The sequence below is a fragment of the Fukomys damarensis genome, unplaced genomic scaffold (genome assembly GCF_012274545.1).
Source record: "Fukomys damarensis isolate Sample0158 unplaced genomic scaffold, DMR_v1.0_HiC HiC_scaffold_34, whole genome shotgun sequence".
Classification (NCBI taxonomy): domain Eukaryota; kingdom Metazoa; phylum Chordata; class Mammalia; order Rodentia; family Bathyergidae; genus Fukomys; species Fukomys damarensis.
Window position 1 is genome coordinate 973,399 of NW_022900946.1, and position 24,348 is coordinate 997,746.

At 52.8% G+C, this 24,348-nt stretch overlaps 2 protein-coding genes across 3 annotated transcripts; both read left to right on the forward strand.

The window, feature by feature from the left end:
* Positions 1 to 2: 2 nt before the first annotated feature.
* Tbc1d10b (TBC1 domain family member 10B) lies at positions 3 to 9,800 on the forward strand (the record flags this gene model as incomplete). The annotated part of the gene is made up of 9 exons (XM_010617462.2): positions 3 to 325; positions 3,759 to 3,858; positions 4,112 to 4,219; positions 4,310 to 4,416; positions 7,903 to 8,017; positions 8,137 to 8,202; positions 8,390 to 8,579; positions 8,901 to 9,055; positions 9,135 to 9,800. Coding segments are annotated over 9 exons (1,830 nt in total), but the record flags the coding sequence as incomplete, so codon positions are not given.
* A 2,800-nt stretch (positions 9,801 to 12,600) lies between these two features.
* Positions 12,601 to 15,313, forward strand: Cd2bp2 (CD2 cytoplasmic tail binding protein 2). 2 transcript variants are annotated; one of them, XM_033758494.1, is made up of 7 exons: positions 12,601 to 12,716; positions 13,236 to 13,339; positions 13,794 to 13,926; positions 14,035 to 14,192; positions 14,274 to 14,709; positions 14,890 to 14,996; positions 15,081 to 15,313. In XM_033758494.1, the coding sequence occupies exons 2-7, from the start codon at positions 13,262 to 13,264 to the stop codon at positions 15,189 to 15,191; spliced, it is 1,023 nt and encodes a 340-aa protein (XP_033614385.1). In that variant the 5' UTR covers positions 12,601 to 12,716; positions 13,236 to 13,261; the 3' UTR covers positions 15,192 to 15,313. The 2 variants fall into 2 exon arrangements, with proteins under 2 accessions (XP_033614385.1, XP_033614384.1); XM_033758493.1 differs by having other exon boundaries at positions 12,604 to 12,716; positions 13,051 to 13,339.
* Positions 15,314 to 24,348: the final 9,035 nt, after the last annotated feature.

Consider the following 24,348-nt stretch of genomic DNA (forward strand, 5'->3'; position numbering starts at 1 on the left):
CGGCGCAGGCACCGGTGCCCGAGGACCCCGCGCGCCTGAGTGAGGCTCCGGTGACTGTCGTGACGGTGACCCCAGCCCCGGAGCCCGCTGAGAACTCCCAAGACCTGGGCTCCACGTCCAGCCTGGGCCCTGGCATCTCCGGGCCTCGCGGGCAGGCCCCCGACACGCTGAGCTACTTGGACTCCGTGAGTCTCATGTCTGGAACCTTGGAGTCCTTGGCGGACGATGTGAGCTCCATGGGCTCAGACTCGGAGATAAACGGGCTGGCCCTGCGCAAGACGGACAAGTACGGCTTCCTGGGGGGCAGCCAGTACTCGGGCAGCCTGTGAGTACCCTGGCGGCCCGGCGAGGAGGGTGATTGGTGGGAGCCGTGGCCTGTAGCATCCTGGGATTTCATCCGGATATCTGGGTGCGAGCCTGAGACCTTGCCTTTGGTGCATTGTGTGTCCTTGAGCTCGTGGTGACCCCGTTTTCGTGCCTCAGTTTCTCCTTCGTACCGGGTTGAATGAGATGATACCTAAGGTCATCCCAACTCCTGATACTAAACTCCCGGCTGCAGGTTGATTGGGCAGGGCTTCTGGAGAGGGGCTGGCACCCTCCCTCACGCAGTGGGAGGTCCGCTGCAGCAGTACAGTGGGCAGGTCTGGTGAGGAGGCCTCAAAGGCGGGACCCCTCCGTGAAAGCGGGCAGTCTTGCGTTTTCACTGGAGGAAAGAGGGTGGGGGAGGCTGCTTCCCCATTTCCCCATCTCCCCAGCCCAGCTTACTCTTTCCTAGTTCCCTCCAGGGGCCTGAGTCACTCCTGGGGGGGGTGTGATCACCTCTGCCTTCTTCCTTCCGTCTCTGGATCCTGGTGTTGTTCTGTGTCCCCTTAACCTGCCTGAGCACACCGGTGCCAGGCCTGGAGTGCCTAATAAGGATAAAGTAACCCTTCAAGCAGTTCATCCGGAGGGGTACACGGATACTTCACAGTTGGTTTTAGTGCAGCATCAGATTTAGCCAGGCCATCATCACAGGGCTTTGTGAGGACCTGGAAAAGGGACCTTTAGTCTAGTGTGGCAGTTCAGCTGAAGTTGATCTAAATTTTGAGGAATGAAGGGATTTAGCCATGGCTGTGTATTGGGGTGAGGGTATTACATGCAGAGTTTATAAGCTGACAAGACTCAGAAAACTTTTATTTTTGTGGTACTGGGGATTGAATCTGGGACTTTCACACTGAGATACATCTGCAGCCCTTTTTAATTTTTTGAGACAGGGTCTTGCTTAGGTAAGGCTGGAGCTTGGGATCCCCAACTTAGCCTTCCAGAGTGCCAGGCTTACCAGTGTGTGCAGCTATGCCCAACTCAGATCTTTTGATTGAGCACGAGCATTCCAGTCTGATGTGGGGAAGGAACCCCGCTTGACCCAGGTGCCTTTCTGGGCCTTTCCCATGTTATGTTGTACTCAGTTTATAGATGAAGCAACAGGTGGGTGAATTGCCTCCCTCAGATAATCTGGAAGTGTGTGGCCAATAGCTCTTTCCTCAGTACCAGACTTCCCTAAGAACTTGGCTTGAACTAGGTTTTAGAGAGGCCTTCTTACGTGCCCAGGCACTGTGCTGGGTGCTCTTTCTCTACTTTGTAATTTTGTCACTAAAATCTGTCTTCCATCCCAGAGTCATCTTGTGTTTCGGCAAGGCTGACTGTGACTTTTTGCAGCTCCCTGTTGTCTGCAGGGCAAAGTCCAAGCACATTAGATTGCGCACAGGGTCGTTATTGTCCAGCTATGCCAGCCTCTCTGTCTCATTTCCTGCCATTTGTCGTCGGACACTCTGTACTGTTTTCTGCTGAACTAGTTGTAGTTTGCTGTCCTTTCGTATTCAGGCCTATGCCACCTGCCAGGAATGCACTCCTCCCTTTTCTTTGCCTGCTAATTTCTACTCTGTCCTTATGTTTTGCCTGTAATATTCCCTCTTCCAGGAAGCCTTCTCTGACCCTGCACTGCCTCCACTCCAATAATATGCCTCTTCTGTGCATCTTTTTTTTTTTTTTTTTTTTGGAGACAACAGTCTTCCTGTATCAGTGGTGACAAACCTGTGGTACATGTGTGGCTGTTATCATTGAAAGCTCTAAAAGGTTTGCCATCACTGCCCTATACAGTTCATGCTGAGCTTGAACTCACTGTGTGGCCCTGGCTGGCCTTGAATTCCGTGAGAATACTCCTGTCTCAGCCTCTCAAGTGCTGGAATTAAGGGCATGTGCCACCTTGCCCAGACTTCTGTGCATCTTTGTCATTGGATTTCCTGTGCCAGGTTGCAGTTACTTCCCCTCATAGGTTGTGACGGTGCTTGAGGGTGGGAGAGGAAGGAATCTTAGCCTTCTCAGCCTTTAAGAATTTGAAATTGACTTATAATAGAGATTAATTAGAGATGGTATCTTTGTTCAAGAGCTTTTAAGACAAATGAAACTAAACATTTAATGAACCTCTTCTATTTAACAGTCCTTTATATACATTTTCTCAGAAGTCCTCATAACTATTGGTGATGTTATCCCATCTTATAGGTGAGTTCACACTTGCTAAGATACCCCAGCTTTTAAGAGACATAACAGGGATTTAAGCTTAGATCTTTCTGATGTCTAAACCCAGGCTCTTCCATTTTACATGCTTTTTGATGCTGGCTCCTTCAAGTAACTGTTTCAAGACAGATGGGCACTTGTGAGTGTGAACCTCTGACAGAATGGTGGGCAAACTGGGCAAGAACTTTTTCTGCAAATGTAGGGAGATTTCAGGGAGGAGGTGGTAGAAGTAATCCCAGCTGGCCCACAGTATCTCAGCTGCTTCTAAGGAGACAGAGAAGTACATTTGTTCTGTATTTTATTTTATGGATAATACTATTATTTACTGATCTCCTTTTTTTTTTTTTTTCTTGCTGTATCAGGGATCAAACTCAGGACCTTGTGCTTGCGAGGCAGGTGTGGTACCACTGAGCTAAGTCCCCAGCCCTTATGTGTCTTCAATATCACTCCTTGACATATGTGTTGAAGTAGACAGTGTCATTTTTTCCACTTTACAAATGAGGGAATTGAGGCTTAGCAAAATTCAGTGACTTGTCCAAGTTTGAACAGTGACTAAATGGTTAAGTTAGGACTTTGATCTAGGTCTAGTGCAAAGTGTGGCTTGCTATGTAGTGTAGGCTGGCCTTGATGTCACTATAGAGCCTAAACTGGCCTTGAACTTCGGGCAATCCTCCTGCCTCAGCCTCCTGAGTGCTGGGATTTTAGGTGTGCACTACCACGCCTGGCAAAAATGTGGCTTTTAAATTATCTGTACTTGCTTCCCGAATTTGGATGTGTCAGCTGGGTATGTTAGTGCACACCTGTAATCCCACCACTTGGGAAGCTGAGGCAGGAGGATCGCTGTGAGTGTGAGGCCAGCCTGGGCTACATAGTGAGTTGAAGGCCAGCCTAAAGTATTTAGCAAGACCTTGTCTCAAAACCAAAAACAACAACAAAAAACTAAAACTCAAATCTGGATGCGTCAGCGTCAGAAGTGGGACTTGAACATGGCCTCTGCTTTGAGATCCAGCAGGGAAGGAAGCCTTTTCAGGGTGGTGAATAGAGCTGAAAAGAGCCTTGGCCAAGGGAAGACATTCTGATGTTTCGAAATTCACAAAATGTCCACTTTGTCCTTTGAGCCTGGGAAGGTGTCTCACTTAGTGCCCTGGGCAACCCAGGTTTTATGCTGCTGCTCCTGACCCTTTCTGTGCTCCCCTGTCCTGCAGAGAGAGCTCCATTCCAGTGGATGTGGCTCGGCAGCGGGAGCTCAAGTGGCTGGAGATGTTCAATAACTGGGATAAGTGGCTGTCACGGCGTTTCCAGAAGGTTTGCGAGGGCGGTGGGCTGGGCAGTGTCTGAGGTTGGAGGGAGGTGTATGTGCTCCAGGCAGGTTCAGGAGATGAACGGATGTGATCTCCCCTCTGGACCACACTGACACTGGGTGACCCCTAGGCCCCAGTCCAGGGGAGTCCAGTGTGGCACGTGAAAAGAGCATCCCAAGGAAGCCAGGGACTGCTGGGGAAAGCCTGGAGGCGCGCCAGCCCCTGACACTGCCTGCCTGGCTGCCGCTGTGCCTTAGGTGAAGCTGCGCTGCCGGAAGGGGATCCCCTCGTCCCTCAGAGCCAAGGCCTGGCAGTACCTGTCTAATAGCAAGGAACTTCTGGAGCAAAATCCTGGCAGGTTTGAGGTGCGTGATGTTCCAGGGTAAGGGGCCTTGTCTATATAAGGTATGTCGGTTCCTTCTGAACCTGAGATGATTCCTGCTGTTCCACTGTAGGAGCTAGAACGGGCTCCTGGGGACCCCAAGTGGCTGGATGTGATTGAGAAGGACCTGCATCGCCAGTTCCCTTTCCATGAGATGTTTGCTGCTCGAGGAGGGCATGGGTAAGGTGGCCGGACTATGAGTCAATCAGCAAACATTTTTTGAAGGTTCCAGGTAGATAGTTTGAAAGCAGTTCTTGTCCTCCAGGACCCATAGAAGAGTAATTTTTTTGTTTTCCTTTCTTTTTTGCTACCAGGGATTGAACTTAGGACCTTGTGCTTGTGAGGCAGGTGCGGTGCCACTGAGCTAAATACCCATTCCCTCTTTTTGTTTTTTGAGACAAGGGCTTGCTTGTGTAGTTCAGACTGGCCTTGAACTCAGTGATCCTCCTGCCTCAGCCTCCCAAGTGCTGACATTATAGGTAGGCGCTACCATGCCTAGCAGAAGAGTTATCTTTAATGGATTGAGCATCCTGGGAGGGAGACTCGAGTCGTTTTGTGCTCGGGCACATCAAAGGTTCATGAAGACACTGCGTTTCAGCTGGTTTCTGAAGAACAGATAGGGGCTGGACAGGGTTGTCCTGCCTGGGCGGTTATGGAAGTGGTCTCTGGGCAGTGAGATAGGGTAGAGCTGATAGGAAGTTTAAGGGCCAGAACACCAGGAGCCAATCTCTTAAATGCTGTGCCAGAACACTTGAATTTCTGTTACATAGGTGAGTTTCCTCAAGATGTGCAGTGTACACTGCTCCCCAGCAGCGTGCAAGATGGTCATAGGGAGTTTTCAGGTGGACTTTGTTTCTCTTCAGTGCTGAGGATTGAACCTGGGCCTCACACATGCTGGGCAAGTGCTCTACCACCATTGAGATACATGCCCACCCTTTTGAGTTTATTTTGAGATGGGGTCTTGCTGAGTTGCTGAGGCTTGCCTCAAACTTGTGATCCTCCTTCTCAGTGATAATTTCATTTTTTAACAAATGTTTATTGAGTACCTGCTATCTGACAGGCAGTATATTCATAGATGTCAGTGGTGAACAAGGACAGAAACTCCTGTCCTCATGGGGTTTGTTACAGTTCAGTAAGGATCGGTAACACGTCAGATAATGAGGGAAAGTATCATGTATATGAAATGGTGGTGAGTATTAAAGAGGAATTTAAAGCAAGAAAGGAGATAGAGAATGTCTGTGGGGATGGGATGGGTTATAAATGATCAGAACTGACTCTGGTGTGTGTGTATCCCTGTGGTACTGGGGATTGACCCCAGGGCCTTCACACTGGGCTGGACTCAAGTTGTGATCTTCCTGTTCACCCTCCCAGAGTGCTGGGATTGTAGGCATGTGTCACCATGCCTGGCTTGACTTAATGTCTCAAGGGGGTTATTCTAGCTGGTGTGTTAAACAGGGAGACAAGGGCAGAACCGGAGAAGTTAAGATACTAAAATCAAGGAGAGATGATGACAGATAAGATGGTATAGTAGTGGAAGTATGAGAAGTTGGATCCATCTCTTTAAAGGTAAAGTCAAAATTTTGCTAATGGATTAGATGGGAAGTGTGAAAAAAGAATGAAAGGTGACTTTAAGGTTTTTGACCTGAGAAACTAGAAGAATGGAGTTGCTATTTACTAATAATGGATGGGGAAGACTGGGGGAAAGGTAGTCTTGGGGCACATATCAAGAACTTGGGGGCTGGGAGTTTATCTCAGTGGTTCTGGTGCCTGCCTCGCAAGCACAAGCACCCGAGTTCGATCCCTGCTACCAAAAAAAAGAAAGAAAGAAAGCCAAGCGTGGTGGCTCATGCCTGTAATCCCAGCACTCAGGAGGCTGAGGCAGGAGGATCGCTGTGAGTTCGAGACCAGCCTGGGCTACATAGTAAGACCCAGGTCAGTCTCACTACAAAGTGAGACCCTGTCTCAAACAACAACAACAACAAAAACCCCAAAGTTTAAATTGCTTTTTGGACACCCAGATGGAGATATGGGGTGCATCATATACACAAATCTAAATTTCAGGGCAGTTTTATTTTTTTTTGTACCGGGGATTGAACTAAGGACCTTGCCTGTGAGGCAGGTGGCAGCACCACTGAGCTAAATCCCTGGCCCCAAGAGCAGAAGTTTAATTGGGGATGAAGTGGAGATATGGAGGGACTTAACCCATGGGACTGGATGAGAACCCCGGCACAGCAAGCATAGATGCCAAGGATTGAGCCCTGGACCTCTGGTGTTTTGAGAATGGGAAGCTGAGCAGGGGCTGATGGAGCAGATTGGAACAGGCTCTAGCAAGGTGCAGGAAGACCAGAGAGTGGTCCTGGGAGCGAGGTGAAGGGTGTCAGAGTTCAGTGGTGGGAAACCTGGCTGGGGATCAGGTGTGGCGGCCTGGAGCTTGAGCTGTGGACCCTCAAGAGGGCAGCGGTGACTGAGCACAGCAGTTTGGCAGCATGGGGTGGGCTACTCAAGACAGCTAGTGCTTACTGGGGTGAGGAAAAGAAACTGCTGTTTATTTGGAGGGGAGAATGGGGTTCAGGGCCTTTTTTTTAAAACGAAGAATTAACAACATGTTGCTGTGTTGATGGGAACCATCTGGTAGAGAGAGAAAAGTTGAAGCAGAAAAGAGGGCAGGACTGCTGGATCTCTGACCTGTGTTGGTGAGTGGGCATAAGGCTCAGAACTCCGCTCTGCCAGTATCACAAACAGTTCACCCATAGCAACAGACAAGCAGGCAGGTGGGTGGATGTAGTGTGGGAGCTCGTGGAAGTCACATGTTTATTTTAAATGTACTAGGTAAAATAACCAGTGTGTCAAACCTGTCATTTCAAGGGTGCTTTTGCAAAGTGGAGGAAAAATATTATGTAAATAATAGTAGGAGTTGAATGCAGATAAGATACAAATGATCACACTTGATTGGATTTGGGGCAAAACTATTACAGGCAGTGTTAGGAATCTGCAAGAATGGAGGCAGGCAGAGGATCTGGGTGGTTATTAAGTTTTTCTGGGCAAGAGATGGAGGTCAGAGCTGGCAGTGGCTGTGGAGGTGGAGAGAACAGACAGGAATGGAATTCAGGATGTAGCAGATCAGGCCTGGGAAACGAGGAAGACTTTTTCTGAGGTGGGGCCGAGTGGATAGAAGCCCCCGATACAGTGAGGCAGCAGCAGCAGAAGAGCAGGTCCAGGGCAGAGATTGGAGGCTAAGACAAGGGAAAGGTCTGCGGTGGAGATGATCATGGACCCACCGGACATGGTGGTCAGAGCCGAAGAGATCTAGGGGACAGAAAAGGCAGGCCCTGCCCTGGAGAGCTGCTGCTCTGGGGCGATAACGTTCAGATGGTGTTCAAGGATGGGAAAGCTCCCTGGAGAGCTTTGCATGATTATGGGACAGTGGCAGATGAAGGCCGGAAAGGGTGCGGCCTGTGGTAGGGAGGCACTAGGCTAGGCCTGCGATGCTTTGACTGCACCTGAGCTTGAGGCAGGACTGTGAAGGTAGACAGAAGAGTGTGGTGGGGAAATGCCTTTTAATTTGGAGCTGAATGTTGGTGAGGCCTGGGCTGGGCTTGTGGGGCAGATTTGGTGTGAGGCAGCGGGCTCCCAACTGGTGCATTTGCCAACTTCTGTAATCCCCAGGCAGCAGGACCTGTACCGCATCCTGAAGGCCTACACCATCTACCGGCCTGATGAGGGCTACTGCCAGGCCCAGGCCCCCGTGGCTGCAGTGCTGCTCATGCACATGCCTGCCGAGGTCAGCACACTGGGTCCTGGGTGGGTGAGGAGGTGGGGGGCCCTGGCCTGCAGTGAGATGGGGAGCTGCCTGCTCCCTGCTTCTCAGGCCATGCCCCTCCTTGTTCTTGCCCTTCTCAGCAAGCTTTTTGGTGCCTGGTACAGATCTGTGACAAGTACCTTCCAGGTTACTACAGCGCAGGGCTGGTGAGTGTCTGGGGGTGTGGGTGCACTGGGACTGACTTTCTGGCAAGCTGCAGGGAGTGCTTGCCCCCCCACTCTGGCCCCTCTGCTCCAGGCCTCCTCCCCCACGGAGGTGAGGGTCCTCTGAGGGTTGATTCTACTCTGGGGGCCACAGCGGCCGGTGCTCTTCTCGTGGCTCTTCCCACCCCAGGAGGCCATTCAGCTGGATGGAGAAATCTTCTTTGCACTCCTGCGCCGGGCATCCCCACTGGCACATCGGCACCTGCGGCGGCAGCGCATCGATCCTGTGCTCTACATGACGGAGTGGTTCATGTGCATCTTTGCCCGCACCCTACCCTGGGCCTCAGTGCTGCGTGTCTGGGACATGTTTTTCTGTGAAGGTATTCTGTGCCCCTGGGCCACAAGGGTGAGATGCCCATGGTGGCCATGGACAGGAAGTATTTCTTGAGCTAGAGCTTCACTGTAAGCAGCCCACAGGCAGGAAAAACAGGCCTGGTCTTAGTTCAGCCACCAACCTAGAGCCTGCTCTCCTGCCCAGGCACCTGAAACCCACAGCAACTCATTTATCTCCCTGAGGTCTCAGTTTCCTCATCTGTAAGGTTGGCAGTAGTTAGGGACAAGGGCTGTGGGCTTCCACCTAACTGGGATGGGCTTAGGATCTCCAGCTCGATCCCCCCATGCTTGCCTTTCCATCCTCGCAGGTGTTAAGATCATCTTCCGGGTGGCCCTGGTCTTGCTGCGACACACGCTGGGGTCGGTGGAGAAGCTGCGTTCCTGCCAGGGCATGTATGAGACCATGGAGCAGCTGCGCAACCTGCCCCAGCAGTGCATGCAGGAGGACTTCCTGGTGCATGAGGTAGGCCTTGGGCCACCCCCACCCGCCTCAGCCCATTCCCTCTGCTCTGTACCTTGGTACCGATTTCCTCTCCATCTAGGTGACCAACCTACCAGTGACAGAAGCCCTGATTGAACGGGAGAATACGGCCCAGTTGAAGAAGTGGCGGGAAACGAGGGGCGAACTGCAGTATCGGCCCTCTCGGCGACTGCACGGCTCCCGGGCCATCCATGAGGAGCGACGGCGGCAGCAGCCACCCCTGGGCCCCTCCTCCAGCCTCCTCAGCCTCCCTGGCCTTAAAAGCCGAAGCTCCCGGGCACCTGGAGGGGCCCCCTCACCGCCCCCTCCTGTCCGCAGAGCCAGTGTGGGCCCTGCTCCAGGGCCTGTGGTCACTGCCGAGGGACTGCGCCCATTTCTGCCCTCACCTACTGGCAATAGCACCCCTCTGGGTCCCAGCAAGGAGACCCGGCAGCAGGAGAAAGAGCGGCAGAAGCAGGAGAAAGAGAGGGAGAGGCAGGAGAAGGAGCGGCAGAAGTGGGAAAAAGAGAAAGAGAAAGAACAGCAGAAGCAGGAGAAGGAGCGGCAGAAGGAGCGGCAGAAGCAGGAGAAAGAGCGGGAGAGGCAGGAGAAGGAGCGGCAGAGGCAGGAGAAGAAGGGCCAAGGCCGGAAGCTCTCCTTGCATCGAAAGGCAGATGGGCCCCCAGCACCCCATGATGGTGGGGATAGGTCCTCGGCAGCTGAGGCCCGGCAGGACGCTTACTTTTGACCTCTGCCTTGGGCTGGACTGTGTGGCCTCCTCTCTTCCCTCAGCCAAGAGAAGGCCTGGCTCAGGGTGCTCCCCTGGCAGGCGGTCCCTCATGGAGGAAAGTGGCTTGATTTCCCATCTCCTTGCCAGCTGCTCTTCCCTACACGGCCAGGACAGCTACAGTGCAGGGGGCAGCCGTGCCTGAGTCTGGGGCTCCTGGCCTCCAGTGAGGCCCAGCTGAGGCCCCCTCCCAGGTGCTGTCCTGATTGGCCTCTTGTCACCAGGTGACTTGGCAACGGCAGTCTGCAGATTATTACACTCCAGTGGCTCTGTTTATCCACAGGTGGAGCTGGGTTCCTTTTCCCTTCTGTGGCCCTTCCTGGTCCCCCTGTCCTGAAGGCTAAAGCTTTCCTTGCTGTACTTCTGGACATCTGTGTTGTAATTACATAGAGGACCAGGCTGGCCATGGTGGGGTGCTCGCTGTTTTGGTTCTCCTCCCAGTATTCCTGCCCTCCGATTTATTTAAGGGGACACGCACTGAAACAGGAAATGTGCCCCACTTCTCCTCCCATCCTCCTCCCAGTCTCCTTGTGCATCCATCTTGCTCTGTGTTCTCAGGCCTCCTGCTCTGTCTCACCAGCTCCCCGACCGTTCCTCTCCTTCCCTGTCAACCCCAAGCCCTCTTGAGTAAGGAGTCTTTTCCTGAGCTCCAGGGGTGGAATCTGATGTTTACATTGTCTTGTCAGCCCCATTCTGTACAGCGCTTTGAGGAACCAGAAAAAGAACCTGCTGTTGTGCCTGGGTCTGTTTCTTGCCTTGTTATTTGAGGAGGGACCTGGGGGTAAGAACTAGGCAGGGAGAGCCCTGGTCTGGGGCTCTGTTGAAGCAGTCTGATGACTGGCAGCTAGATGATCTCCGCCCTTGGTCCATCTCCCCTATTGGGGGGCAGGGTTGAGACAGGGTCTTGCTTTGTAGTTCAGGCTGGCCCTGAACTCTACCCCTAGATGGCCGTTAGCTGTTGATCCTCCTGCCTCAGCCTCTTGAGTGTCAGAACCTGTGTGCCCCCATGCCTGGCCAATCCATCCCTCAGTCACTCATCAATTCCTGGTTGAATTCTTGTTCCATCTTTGCCTGAGATCTGCTGCCTCTATGGTCACTGGTCCCCTGGAGCCCTCTATTCACTGCTAACAGTGCCCGCATCTCCTTTCCAAAACGCTCATGCAACTCTTGGAAGCTGGATGTGGGACTGAGAGTGACTAGAAAGCCACAGTCTTTCGGGGAGGGCTGGGCTCTTGGCCAGCTGCTTGGCACAGCTCCCAGTACTGGGCTGCCAGAGGGTGCAGCAGCACAGCCAGCCTAGTCCAGCACACCCCAGCCAGTGCACACAGCCAAGCCCTCAGCTCTTCTGGTTCTCTGCAGCCAGCTTATGGGCCGGCTCACCCATGCCCCCCAGCCCAGGAGTCCAGATGGTGAAGGCTTGGGGAGCCTTGGCCTTACAGCAGGGCTCCCCCTGGCTGTTCTCCAACAGAATGAGTCCCAGAGGGGTGCGGTCTGCCTGGTGTTCCAGGTAGAAAAGGTTTCCCCGAAGGATGAACCAGCGGCGCTGGTAGGTGGTGTTGCAGGCTCCTTTCTTCAGCAAGATGCCCTCCTGGTCTGGCGCCTGTGTTCCGCACCCATGAAAGAAACTGAGCACCGACTTCCGGTGCAGCTTCATGGTAGTCCCGGACGGGAAGAAAGCCTGGGGAGAAAAGTGGCCCGTCTAGTTGGGGGTGGGGGGTGGGGGTCAGCCGGCTGCCCTCATAACTCCTGCAGGCGCCGCCTGGGCAGTCTTGGCCTGGGAAATTCAGGCACCAAGGGTTCTCAGGAGACACAGGTACAGTCAAAGCCGGGACCAGGGTCCCTCCCACCTCTGCCGGGCCAGACTTCGTCACCCGGAGAAGGGGTCCCTGTTTGCCAAAGAGTGGGCATCGTCCTGCAGCTATAGTTCGAGGCACACCGTTGCCCTCTTATAGTCACCTGAACGTGGGGTGCGAGGAGTGTGTGGTCTGCGTACTGGCACCGGTGCCAATGCCACCTCTCCAGGGATGGCTCTCCAGCCTCAGAAAACGGGAGCTAGCCCAGAAACAGGCGTGGGACAAACGATCTCTCCTGGGTCCTAAAGGGAACTAGTTTCAAAAGCGCCCTAGATAGATGGTCAGTCCCCCATCCGCCAGGTGGGCCATTAGGAAAGCAGGGGTTTACTTTCTCGACTAGAAGGGAGCTGACCACTTGAGGACTGGAGGCGGCAGACAGGATTACTAATGAAATGGTGAGAGGCTCCAAGCCCTGGGCCAATCCTGGGGAATAGGGCAACTCGAACTCTGCCTGTAAAGCGGGCAGAAAAACCACCAGCCCCGCATGGACTCTGCCTTCTATCCCGACCCTAGGAGCCCTTTTTTAGTACAATACACTCCACGTTCCCCCAGAGCCTTTTTCTGGGGGAGGGGTTGAGACAGGGTCTCACTATGTAGTTGAGACTGACCTGGAATTCACTGTATACCCCAGGCTGGTCTCAAACTCACAGCGATCCTCCTGCCTCAGCCTCCCGAGTGCTGGGATTACAGGCGAGCGCCACCACGCCCGGCTCAGAGCCTTTACTGTAGTACGAGGAAACACAGCTATTTCCGCACTCTGTCAGAATCTACGCCTTCATATGCCACCTTTCTGATCTTCGTAGCGCCACGGTCTTACGTCACTTCCCGCTAAGGAAAAGTCTTCACTCGTTCTTGTGTATTTCCGCCGGTTCTCATCGTCAGTCCCCTGGCAGGAGTGAAGCGACTTCCGGCTTCCCTAGCGCCTTCGGCAGACCTCTTCCGGGTGATGGCAGCCGGATGCCCCGGATGTAGCCCTAGGGAAAGTGTCTTTCCCTTTCTTCCCCGCCTCTTCCTGCATCCCCAGGTGAGCGCGCGGGTAGGAGTGTCCACATCGCTGTGGCCCTTTTGCTTTCCCTAATTTGTATACAAAGCTCAGTACAGTTGGCGAGGGGTTACTACATTGAATTATGAGTTGGGCGCGAGGATGAGCTGCTCGGCCAGGGCGCCAGGTCCTAGAGCCGTCCTGGCCCTGCGGGCTCTGAGGGCGCGGGGGCTGGGCGGCGGTGTCAGCCCGCCCAGCCCCGTCACCTCGGCGCGTGTGGGGCTGATCGCGTAGGAAAGCGTTTCCTCCAGGGTGGGTGTCCACGGGGGCCTCCTTCGCGCATCCACCCCTCTCCCCCCACGTCATTAACTCTCAGGTGCCAGACTCAGCGCAGGGGACGTCCAGGCGGCCAGCTGCCCTTTCAACCCGATTCTCTGCTAACTCCGCTCCCAAACTGGACCTGACACATACCAGGAAAAGTCTTTGTTGTGCTAGCAGCCCTTTCCCATGAGTCCCTCCTCACCCAGTTTCCTTAATTCTGCATCCTTTTCCTGGGCCCAGCTTGAGGAAGACACCTCTGGCCAGTCATGCCAAAGAGGAAAGTGACCTTCCAAGGCGTGGGAGATGAGGATGATGAGGATGAAGTCAGTGTCCCCAAGAAGAAGGTGAGGGTAGACTCCTTTATTTTGAGAGTGAGGGGAAAGAACCTAGAAGCTTTAAAGGAAGAGGGAGGGGCAGAGAAAGGGTCAGTTTTTTTCTGAGGAATGGGCTTGTAAGATTTTTTTACTTTGGTACTGGGTGTGGTGCGGTGCCCCTGTAATCCCACCACTAGGGAGGCCGAGGCAGGAGGATCGCGGTGAGTTCAAGGCCAGCCTGAATTTCAAAGTGAGACTATTCTTGGTTTGTTTGTTTTTTTTGGTACCGGGAAATGAATTTGGGACCTTGCGAGATGGGCAGTGGAACCACTGAGCTAAATCCTGGCCCAACGAAGTGAGACTGGCTCAAAAAAACAAAACAAAACAAAAGATCCACAAGATTTTTAGTTTGGGTCTATGTCCTGGAGTATTTTGGGGAAGACCTAGTAATCTGCATTTCTCATATGCTGGTTTCTTTGTGTAGCTGGTAGATTCTGTGGCTGGGGGTCCAGGTAGCCGCTTCAAAGGCAAACACTCTCTGGACAGCGATGAGGAGGATGATGAGGAGGAGGAGGGATCCAGCAAATACGACATCCTGGCCTCAGAGGATGTGGAAGGTGAGCTACGCATTGCCCTGCTGGAGGGTCAGGTGGGCCCTCAGGGTGTGGAGCTCAGGAGGCTCCTGTCTGCCTGCAGGCCTAGCAGGGGAGGCCATGTCTTTGCAGGTCAGGAAGCGGCCACACTTCCCAGTGAGGGGGGTGTGCGAATTACACCCTTCAACCTTCAGGAAGAGATGGAGGAAGGCCACTTTGATGCTGATGGCAACTACTTCCTGAACCGCGGTGCTCAGATCCGAGACAGCTGGCTGGACAACATTGACTGGGTGAGGCCTGGGGGTGGTGAGTGCCAGGCTGGGTCCCTGTGCCAGTTTGAGGGAAGTAATTGTCCTGTCCTCCCACTGCAGGTGAAGATCAAGGAGCGGCCACCTGATGCACAACAGGCTTCAGAGGAGGAGGAGGAGGATAGCTTGGGCCAGACACCCATGAGTCCCCAAGCCCTCCTCCAGGGACTTGTGGAGCTGTTGTTGCCGAGAGAGACAGTAGCTGGAGCTCTGAGGCGTCTGGGAGCCCGAGGAGGAGGCAAAGAGGGTAGCAAGGGGCCAAGGCGGCCGAGTTCCCCCCAGCGCCTGGACCGGCTCTCTGGATTGGCTGACCAGATGGTGGCCCGAGGCAACCTTGGTGTATACCAGGAGACCAGGGAACGGTTGGCTATGCGGCTAAAGGGTTTGGGCTGCCGAACCCAGGGACCCCAGGATCCCACACCTCCACCCTCCCTGGATATGTTTGCTGAGGAAGTAGCGGAGGAAGAGCTGGAGACCCCGACCCCTGCACAGAGAGAAGGTGAGCTCAGAGGGTAGAGGAGGGGTGCTATGGGAAGGAGGCGGGGCACTGGAGGCCCAGATGGCTTTGCCTGTTTTTAATATATTTTTGGGGGTGTACTGAGGTTCCAGCTCGGGACCTTGCGCTTGCGAGGCAGGCGTGGTGCCACTGAGCTACATCCCCGGCTCCCTGTCATTTTAGATGCAGAGTCACCGGGAGATGGTTTGGTGGATGTGATGTGGGAATATAAGTGGGAGAACACAGGGGATGCTGAGCTGTACGGGCCTTTCACCAGTGCCCAGATGCAGGTAAGCCCTTGCTGCTTCCTCCTGCCTTGTCCCTTCCCGCCCGTCTCCCGTCATCATCTCCCGTTCTGCCCTCTCTTCCTGCAGACCTGGGTGAGTGAAGGCTACTTCCCAGATGGTGTTTACTGCCGGAAGCTGGACCCTCCTGGTGGTCAGTTCTACAACTCGAAACGCATTGACTTTGACCTCTACACCTGAGCCTGCTGTGCGCCCGATTTGGCAGCCTCTACTTTCCTGGACTTTTGGTGGGGGCCCCCCGTTGCCTCAGGCCACTTTTCAACCCGTTTCCCTTTTCCCAATAAAAGCCTGGTTGTGGGTTAGGGCTTTTGGCTGTGCTGATAGCCAGAATTGAGGGGCCTGCTCTGCAGCCCTCAGTCTTTGACTTCGCTGCCATGAAGTTCCTTCTTGCAGATTCTCTCGGGTGTCTTGGACTGCCTCGCCTTGGTTTTCCACCCTCAGTGGTGTGGCCAGGGCCTGTCATGTGTCCTCTGTCCTCTCTGCCTGGATGCCTGTGGCTGTGTGGAATCCCTCCTTCACACCCTCCCCCTTAGTCTTCTCTGGGTACTCTTGTTCTGCTGCTCTTAGGTTTTGACTTTCAGGGTCTCAGATCCTCTGACCTTGCACCTGGGGTACAGCAGAAGTGGAGATTTTACATCTGGAAGGACCGGAACATCTTTTGGGGACCCTGGTGAGGGTGAGCAGGGGTGGGTGGGCCAAGGTTCTCCCGAGTCCCACACAGTCTTAGGTCCGGTGTCTCCCTAATCTGTTCCTCCCTGTCCTGGGCAGCAGTTCCCATGGCCCTGGGTGTTGCTACTTGGAGGGCCGTCCAAGCCTGCGTGGGCAGCTGTGCCCTGTCTGGCGCTGCGGGGAGTGTTTGTGCAGGTCACCCAGCGAATCAGCGCTGGCCCAGGCCCAGTGGGCTCCTTGCCCGGACCTATCTTTTTCTTTTTTCTTTTTTTTCCCCTTGTGTAGAGAGCAATGCCTTTATTTTGCTAAGTTTCATGTGGAAGCCCAGAGCTTTCTTGGCATAAAGCCTTTGCTGTTTGCTCCTTGAGGCTCCCGTGTGCGTCTGGCGCAGGCCCAGGTCCTTGAGAGAACAGACAACTAACTGGGCTGGTCCACCTCAAGAAGCCTGAGTCAGACGGAGGGGCGCAGGAGGCAAACAGGTGTAACCTACAGTGTGCACCCAACTACTCCACCAGCTCCCTACATCTCACCTTCCCTGCACCAACTTAGAGGGATTCTTCCACTTCTGCGTCCTGCCTACTGTGAGAATCTCCCAGGGAAATGTGAAGTCTTCAGGATTCTGATTGAATGGGCTCTAGCCAGGGCGATGGGTCTCCCTGGGTGTTTCTTATGTGCAGCTGGCTGAGTCCCATGACTGGCACATCTGGAGAGGGGCGTTTCCAGGCCCCGCCAGGAAGGCGTGTGGCTCTGGCGAGTCCATTCCTCATGGGCCAAGGTGGGACCTAGGGAAGCCAAGGCCCGGGCCAGGCGGGCTTTCTTGACCCTTCCGTGAGGCCTCCAATTTCTGTTACAATTAGGTCCACTCTAGGTCCGGAGATTTAGCTCAGTGGCACCGCACCTGCCTCACGAGTAGTGTCCTGAATTCAATTTCTGGTACCAAAACAAAACTAGGCCCACTCTACTCTAGCGCAGGCCCTCACCAGAACTTCATTCCAAGAAGCCATCAGTGGTAAGGTGCCTGACTCACAGAGAAGCCTGCTAAGTTAGTTGTTAAGATGTTGTGAGTTAAAAATGCACTCAATTCCAGAAATGCCCCGAGGTGGAAAGCAGGCCTCCGTGGCTGTCTTGCCGTGAGCAGTTCACAAGCACCCCAGAACCAACCTTCCCTGCACAGCTTCCTCCTGAATGGTGCCCCATGCTGAGCCCTGGCACCTGTGGAAGCTGCCTTCCAGGGCGAAGGAGCCGTCACACGGGCAAGAAAGTGGAGGGGAGGTGGCTGGTGCTCAGGTGGCCCAGCGCCTTCCAGTGGGAGTGGGAGGGAGGGCTTCACAGCGCAGGCTAAGCAGATGGAGGGCAGCATGTGCCGGCGATGCAGCTGGCCCGGAGAGGCTGGGAGAGGCAGGAACAGCGTCTTCCCCAGAGGCCCGCGAAGAAATGCAGCCCTTGATGTGCTACGGCCCCATGAAGCCATTTTGTGTTCTGGCCTGGAGAACTGTAAGATAATAAACTTGCGTTTTAAGCCTCTAAGTTTGTGATCATTCAGTACAGCTCCGGGAGGCAGTGAACACACCATTCTGGGTGCCTGCCTGGGCCCTAGGTGCTGTCACCTTGCTGTGGCCATGGCCTATCCTCCCAGCCCCGCTTGGTATGACAGCCTCTTGTTTGGTGGTCGTCAGCACACCTGGAAACAGCATTCCTTTGTGTTTTTGTTTATATATTAGATAAAGCTAATATGTTACTATATAGAATATATAAGCTTACCCTGTCTCTGAGAGGGAATCTTGCTATGTTCCTCAGGGTGGTCTTGCACTCAGTTCGAGTGATCTTTCTGCCTCAGCCTCCTGAGTGGCTAGGGCTATGAGGATATGCTGCCACATACTGTTTCAGTGAGCTGCTTATAGTTTAGAATCATTTTGTAGGTTTATAGAAAGTTCATGATAGTACAGAGTTCAATTTCCCTTATTGTTTCTTGGTTTTGTTTCTTGATTTTTTGCGACAGGATCTCACTATGTAGTTGAGACTGATCTGGAACTCACTATGTAGCCCAGGCTGGCCTCAAACTTGTGGAGATTCTCCTGCCTCAGCCTCCAAAGTGCTATGATTACAGGAGGGTGCAGCTACATGCAGTGTCTTTCTATTTTATTTATTTATTTATTTTTGGTACCGGGGATCGAACTTGGGTCCTTGAACTTGCAAGGCAGGTGGCAGAACCACTGAGCTAAATCTCTGGACCCTGTATCTTCCTATTTAAAAAAAATATTAGGTGTGGTGGTGCACACCTATAATCCCGGCACTTTGGGAGACTCTGGCAGGATGGTTCCAAGTTCAAGCCCATTTGGGCAGTGCTAGGTTCTCCTCGCTTATTTCTTTTGTCCCAGAGCTCACTGCCCTGCACTGCCTGGTGTCCGGTTTCTGAAAAGCACTTGTTCATGTCGGTGAGTACATCTGGCCCTTGTACTCCACTCTGGTTGGAAGCCGCAATGAACATTTACTTACACTGTATTCCCCAGCCAGCCTGCAGCCCCAGGGTCAGTGGCACGCGTGTTTTCCCCAGAGGTCCCTGAAGTTCCCATGGTGGCCAGCAGAGGGCACCATTCCCTATGTCCTGAACTGAGGGCCGCAGGCAGGAGTTGGGGAGGTTTAGATTGTAGGACTTCTCTTTGGGGAGCCGGCTCTGCTCTGATTGTTCCTGAAATTGCCTTGGTGTCACTAACATGTAACATTCATTAAGGGTTAGTAATATGCGCTTAGATACCAGGCTAAACTTTTGTTTTTGAGACAGGGTCTCGCTATGTATTCCAGGCTGGCCTCAACTCATGGTGATCCTCCTGCCTCAGCCTCCCTAGTGCTGGGATTTCAGCCATGTACTGCCTTCTCCAGCTAAACAGGCTGAATTTTACATACACGAGACCTCATGACAACCCTGGGGGCCAATACTGGTGCTACACAGTGGACCATGGGGCCTTCCAGGCTTTCCCAGAGTGGCCAGAGTGACTGGGGGAGACACTGGTGGGGTTGTTTGCGCCAGCAGCTGTTTACCAAGAGCAGCAATGAACAGAGCTGGATCAGTCATTCACACTGGCCACTGTACTTGTGTCACCACTGGGCTTGCCCTTTGTGGGTGTCCCAGGACCCTGGCCTCAAACTCATGCTTGGCAGGTTTGCAGCCTCTTTTCCTGACCCAGCCGCAGGCCTGTGCTCCCAGCTCCCTCTTGGCAGTGTCCTATGCTGCAGCACAGAGTGTGAGGCAGCTCCTCCTGGGCTCCTCACTGCCTGACCGCTGTCACAGTGCCTCCCTCCTGGGGCTCTGTTCTCTCTCACTGCTGTTCATCCTTCTGGGGAAGACACAGGCATGTTTTTCTCCAGGAAGACTTTCTTTTAAAATGTATTTATTTTTATGGTACTTGAGATGGAATCCATGATTATTATTTTTTTTTTGTTACTGGGGATTGAACTTGGGCCCTTGTGCTTGCGAAGCAGGCGGTGGAACCACTGGGCCAAATCCCTGGCATGAATCCAGGATCTTTACACTAAACTACATATCCAGCCCTTTTTTTGTTGTTTTTGAGACAGGGTCTCACTATGTAGTTGAGACTGATCTGGAACTCACTATGTAGCCCAGGCTGGTCTTGAACACACAGTGATCCTCCTGCCTCAGCCTCCCCAGTGCTGGGATTACAGGCATGTGCCACCAAAGCCCGGCTCAGACCTTTTGAGACGGGGTCTTGTTAAATTGCTAAATTACCCATGCTGACCTTGAACTTGGGATCCTCCTGCCTCAGCCTCCCTAGTGCTGGGATAGGAAGCCTTTTTTTTACTTGTTTCGAGATAGGGTCTGTGTAATTTAGGCTGGCCTTGAACTGACTATGTAGCCCTGGCTGGCCTTGAAACTCAGGGTGAACCTCCTGCCTCAGCCTCTCAAGTGCCGGAATTATGGACATGCGCCACCACACCCGGCAGGAGGCCTCTTTTGACCCCACATTTGGGTAGGAACTCCTGTTAGGGGGCCATAGCTCCCTGTGCTTCCCCCTTCATCATCCTACCCATGGCTGCAGGGTGCTTCATGGGGACCGGGGACCAGGGAAGGACAGAAATCCCAGCAGCAAGAACAGTACACAGCACAGAGGAAGTGCTCTGTGTTGAAAAGGGCCAGAAAGTGCTGGGGTGGCAGGCAGCCACGAGACAGGGGCCAGGCTAGCATGGAGCCCCATGGTCTCAGCAGACAGACAACACCGAGAGGAAACCGACAGCAGGGCCCCGAGGGCACAATGACTCTGAGAGCCTCTTGCTGCCCTGGTGCTGGGGGTGTGGAGCCCGCCTGCGCCCCCTCGGCTGAACTCCAGTCCCAACACGGCCCGCGCCTTTCTGTCTCCCTCTCCAGTTCAGCTTCTCTGCTCTGGATGGAAGATGCGAGTGGCTGACCTCAGGCCCAGTGAGGGCCAGGGGACTGCGGCCCCATCCGAGTTGTGTAAGTGAAAATCACCACCTAAGTGCGCTGGCCTCCCAGATCAGGCAAACAGAGAATTTCCTCTTTGAAGCAGTTGTTTCTGAACTTGGTGTTAGTAGCAAACACCTTTGAAAAAGTCTTTCATTTTTGTTTTTTAAATTAACAATGCAGTAGTTAAAAAAAATTCAAAGAGCCCGACATGGGGATAACCAGCAGCTTGCCCACTTCTGCCTGTGCCGGGCGCTGGCCTTGGACCTTGCCCCTGGGACAGCTGCTTGCCCGTGGACTCCATGCTCCGCGGGGATTACTTCCAGGGTCCCACAGCACTGATTTAAAACTTCATCATTTCAGGGCTTCTGTCTTCTTCATGTGTGTAGCACTGGGGATCCGTCATTACGCGCTTGTCGCTGGGACAGAGTCCAGGCACCTGTGACGTAAGAGAAGAGAGGGCTCTTTTGACTCACAGTTCCGAAGTTTCAGTCCATGGTTGGGGGCTCAAAGACAGGAAGCAGAGGGCAGAGAGGAGCTGGGAGGGAGGGGAACCTTCTGGTCCCACCCCAGCGGCTGCCGCTTCTGACCAAGCCTGCATGTCTCACAGTCAGCTTGGTTTGAGAGGTGGTCCTCCACCTGAGCCATGACGGCAGAGACAAGTCCCAGAGGGCCTGGAAGCACACTGCCCCGAGTAGTGCTGCCCGAAATGACTTCTAGGGGGACACAGACTGAGCAGGCCTGCGGGGCTGCGGGGACCCCAGAGGCTCTGGGACTTCTGAGGGGGGTTTGCTGCAGTCTCAAAGGCTGAGGCAGGAAAGAAAAATGGAACCTTACACGAGGCCTTGGGAGTGATATTTTCTTGTAGACCTTTGCAGCAGTCCTGAGGCAGACAGCACCATCACCGTCACTTTAGGGACAGGACAGAGACTAGCAGCTGGGGACACCGATCCTGATGACCTGCTGTGCTGTGTTCGCAGGCTCTGTCAGGAGTGGTTCAGGGCCGTGGGGTGTGGTTCGCCCGGTGCACGCAAAGCCCTGGGTTTGGTCCCCAACATCTCAGAGAGAACAAAAACAGAACTAGTGAGCCTATGGCGCCTAGCACAGCCCCAGATGAACTCTATCTTCTCCCACAGCCGACCCGTATCAGAGAAGAGCAGTTTTACTCTTACAGTGTCTGGCCACGAGCCCGGCAGTGTCCTCTCTCACTTGTACCTCCATATCCAACTTGTTAAGAAACCCGCTTCGTTTTGCCTTCAGAAGATAGCAGGTTGGGCATGGAGGCGCAGCCCTGGGGCTGGGGCAGGAGGATCAGGGCCGAGGCCTGCTTCGTGACTCAGCAAGAGCCTGTCTCAGAATGAAAAAAGAAGGGCTGGGTTGTAGCTCAGTGGTAGAGTGCTTGCTTCGAACGCATGGGGCTCCCGCCTTTGTCCCCAGTATTTAAAAAAATTCATCGTCTGCGGGGCCCATCCTCATCCATCAGCCTGTGCAGGCCTCCTCCTGGCCCACCCAGAGGGGGCTGCTGGCCTCCTCGCTGGTCCCCAAGGCAGCTTGCAGGGTCCATCTCAAGCTGAACTTCCACAGTGGAAGTTCTGAGGCCCGAGCCTGGCTGTCTCCCCTGACCTCCCCTCCACTGCCTCCCTGCCAGGACTCAGGGCGCTGGCCTCTCTCTCCTCTCCCGGCTCGCCAAGCACAGTCGAGTTTTCCGCTCATACCTGGCTTGTTTTCCTTGGGAATCCTCCCGGAAGCCCCGCCAGGTGGCTCCTCCCTCCCTCAGGGCCTGCTCGGATGCCACCTTCTCCCTGGGCTTGGTGTAGATGTTTGTTCGGAGTCTCAGGAGGTCACCTCCAGGAGGACGTGTGACAGGTCTTTATTTGGTTCATTCCCATATTCCTGTGCCCGACACATAGCTGCGTTCAGCAACTATTTGTGGAATGAATGAACAAATTAATAATGTAAGGCAGAGAAACAGATGCAGAGACGTCCCCAAGGGCACACAGGTAAGAGTGCTGGCTGCCTCACGCTGTGTCGCCCATCCTACTTTACACTAAGACGTGGGTGGCAGGAAGTGCATCCTCAGGTAGAGCAGGTGAGGGCTGGGGATTTAGCTCAGTGGTTCCAGCGCTTGCCTCACAAGCTCAAGGACCTACATTCAACCAGTAGCAATTCACAAGCTCAAGGACCTACATTCAAACCCAGAAAAAAAAAAAAAAAAAAAAAAAAAAGGAAGATCAGGTGACAGGAACGCACTGGCTTTTCCCTAGGAACCACTCCTTCCTCCTTTTGTACTGAGCTGTATATTCTCAGCTCATTTTATTTTTATGATTTAAAAAAATTTTTGTTAGTGCATATTTGCAGTACATAATGATGACATTCACTGGGGAATTGGTACATGTACATAATACGTGCCAATTCTCCCTGCCCTTTTTTGTTTGTTTTAGGCAGATGTCTCTCTATGTATGCCAGGCTGATGAACTCACTATACAGCCCAAGCTGGTCTCAAATTCACGGCAGTCCTCCTGCCTCAGCATCCCATGTGCTGGAATCACAAGTTTGCACTACCATGCCCATTTAAAAATTTTTTCTTTTGACAGCATCAGACTTATTTATTTTATTTTTATTTAAGTATTTATTTATTTATTTTGGTTTTTTTGAGACAGGGTCTCACTATGTAGTTGAGACTGACCTGGAACTCACTATGTAGCCCAGGCTGGTCTAGAACTCACAGTGATCCTCCTGCCTCAGCCTCCCGAGTGCTGGGATTACAGGCGTGGGCCACCATGCCCGGCTATTCATTTATTTTATGTCTTTATTCTTAATTATCATAAACACAGATTAACAGCCAGACTAACAGGCCAAAAGATTTATAAAACAATTATATTAAACCAAGGCACACTTTTAGATACATTGGCCATGCTGGGTTACAATAACATTTTTCTCTTTTACCTGCTGTCCTTTATTTTGCACTTTTTTTAGTACGGGAGATCGAACTCAGGACCTTGTGCTTGCAAAGCAGGCTGCAGCACCACTAAGCTAAATCCCTGGCCAAATTTTGCATTCTATTTATATATTAGGTTTCCTTTTTTTTTTTGCTTTTTTGAGACACGGTCTCACTATGTAGTTGAGACTAACCTGGAACTCACTGTATACCCCAGGCTGGTTTTGAACTCACATGGATCCTCCTGCCTCAGCCTCCTAAGTGCTGGGATTATAGGCATGTGCCACCACGCCCGGCCTACATTAGGTTTCTAATATAAGAGAAACCATGCTATTCTGTGACCCACCCCATGTGGGGGTCGGAAGCCAAGGAGAGAAGTGGGAGACAAGAAAAATAAAAACACCAAGATGATTATGCTTGAAAGCTGGGACCAGGTGGAGCTATAGCCTGTTGGGAGCTAATGGCCTCCTGGAGTCCAGTGTGCTCTTTATTTATAGTGTAAGACAAACAGCAAGAGGAGGAAGGGCAAATAGTGCTACGTGGCCTCTGCTGAATGTAGCTTGAGTGTCTTGTGATTGAGGCATACACAGAAGGGTACATAACGTGACTGTCTCCTCCTCGGGCTGTGCCGTCCAGGACCTACAATCTCAGCCAAATTGACGGTCTAGTCCATGGAGGAGAAAGCAGGAGGGAGGAGGTGAAGGACCATCTTCAGGCTTGGCCCGTGGCACCACTGTATTTAAACCTGTGTGTCTGACTCACTTCACTTGATATTGCGGTCTTAAGGTACCCCACTTTCCTACAAATGACTCACTGGTTCTTTATGGCAGAGTAATATTCCACTGTGTGTAAACGCCACATTTCTTTATCCCTTTATAGGCTGCTTCCAAGACTCAGCTATGTGAATTGTGCTGCTGTATAGGCATGGATCACTGTACTACTGTCTTTAATTCTTTGGGGAAGATACCCAGAAAGGGAATATCTAGGTCAAATGAAATTTCTAGGTTTTTTTGAGAAATGTTTACGCTGATTTCCTTGGCCGTTGTACTAATTGACATTCCTACCAATGATGTAGAAGCCTCCTCCCTTCCCGCAGTGCTGCCTGCACTTGTTACTATTTGATTTCTTGACAAGGGCCATCCTTTCTGGAGAAAGATAGAATCTCAGTCTTGCTTTCATTTACATTTCTCAAAAGGCCAGAGATGTTGAACATTTTTTCCTGTATTCATTGGCCATTTGTATTTCATTCATTTCATATGCCCATTTTAAATTTGGGGGTCTGATTTTTTTTTTTT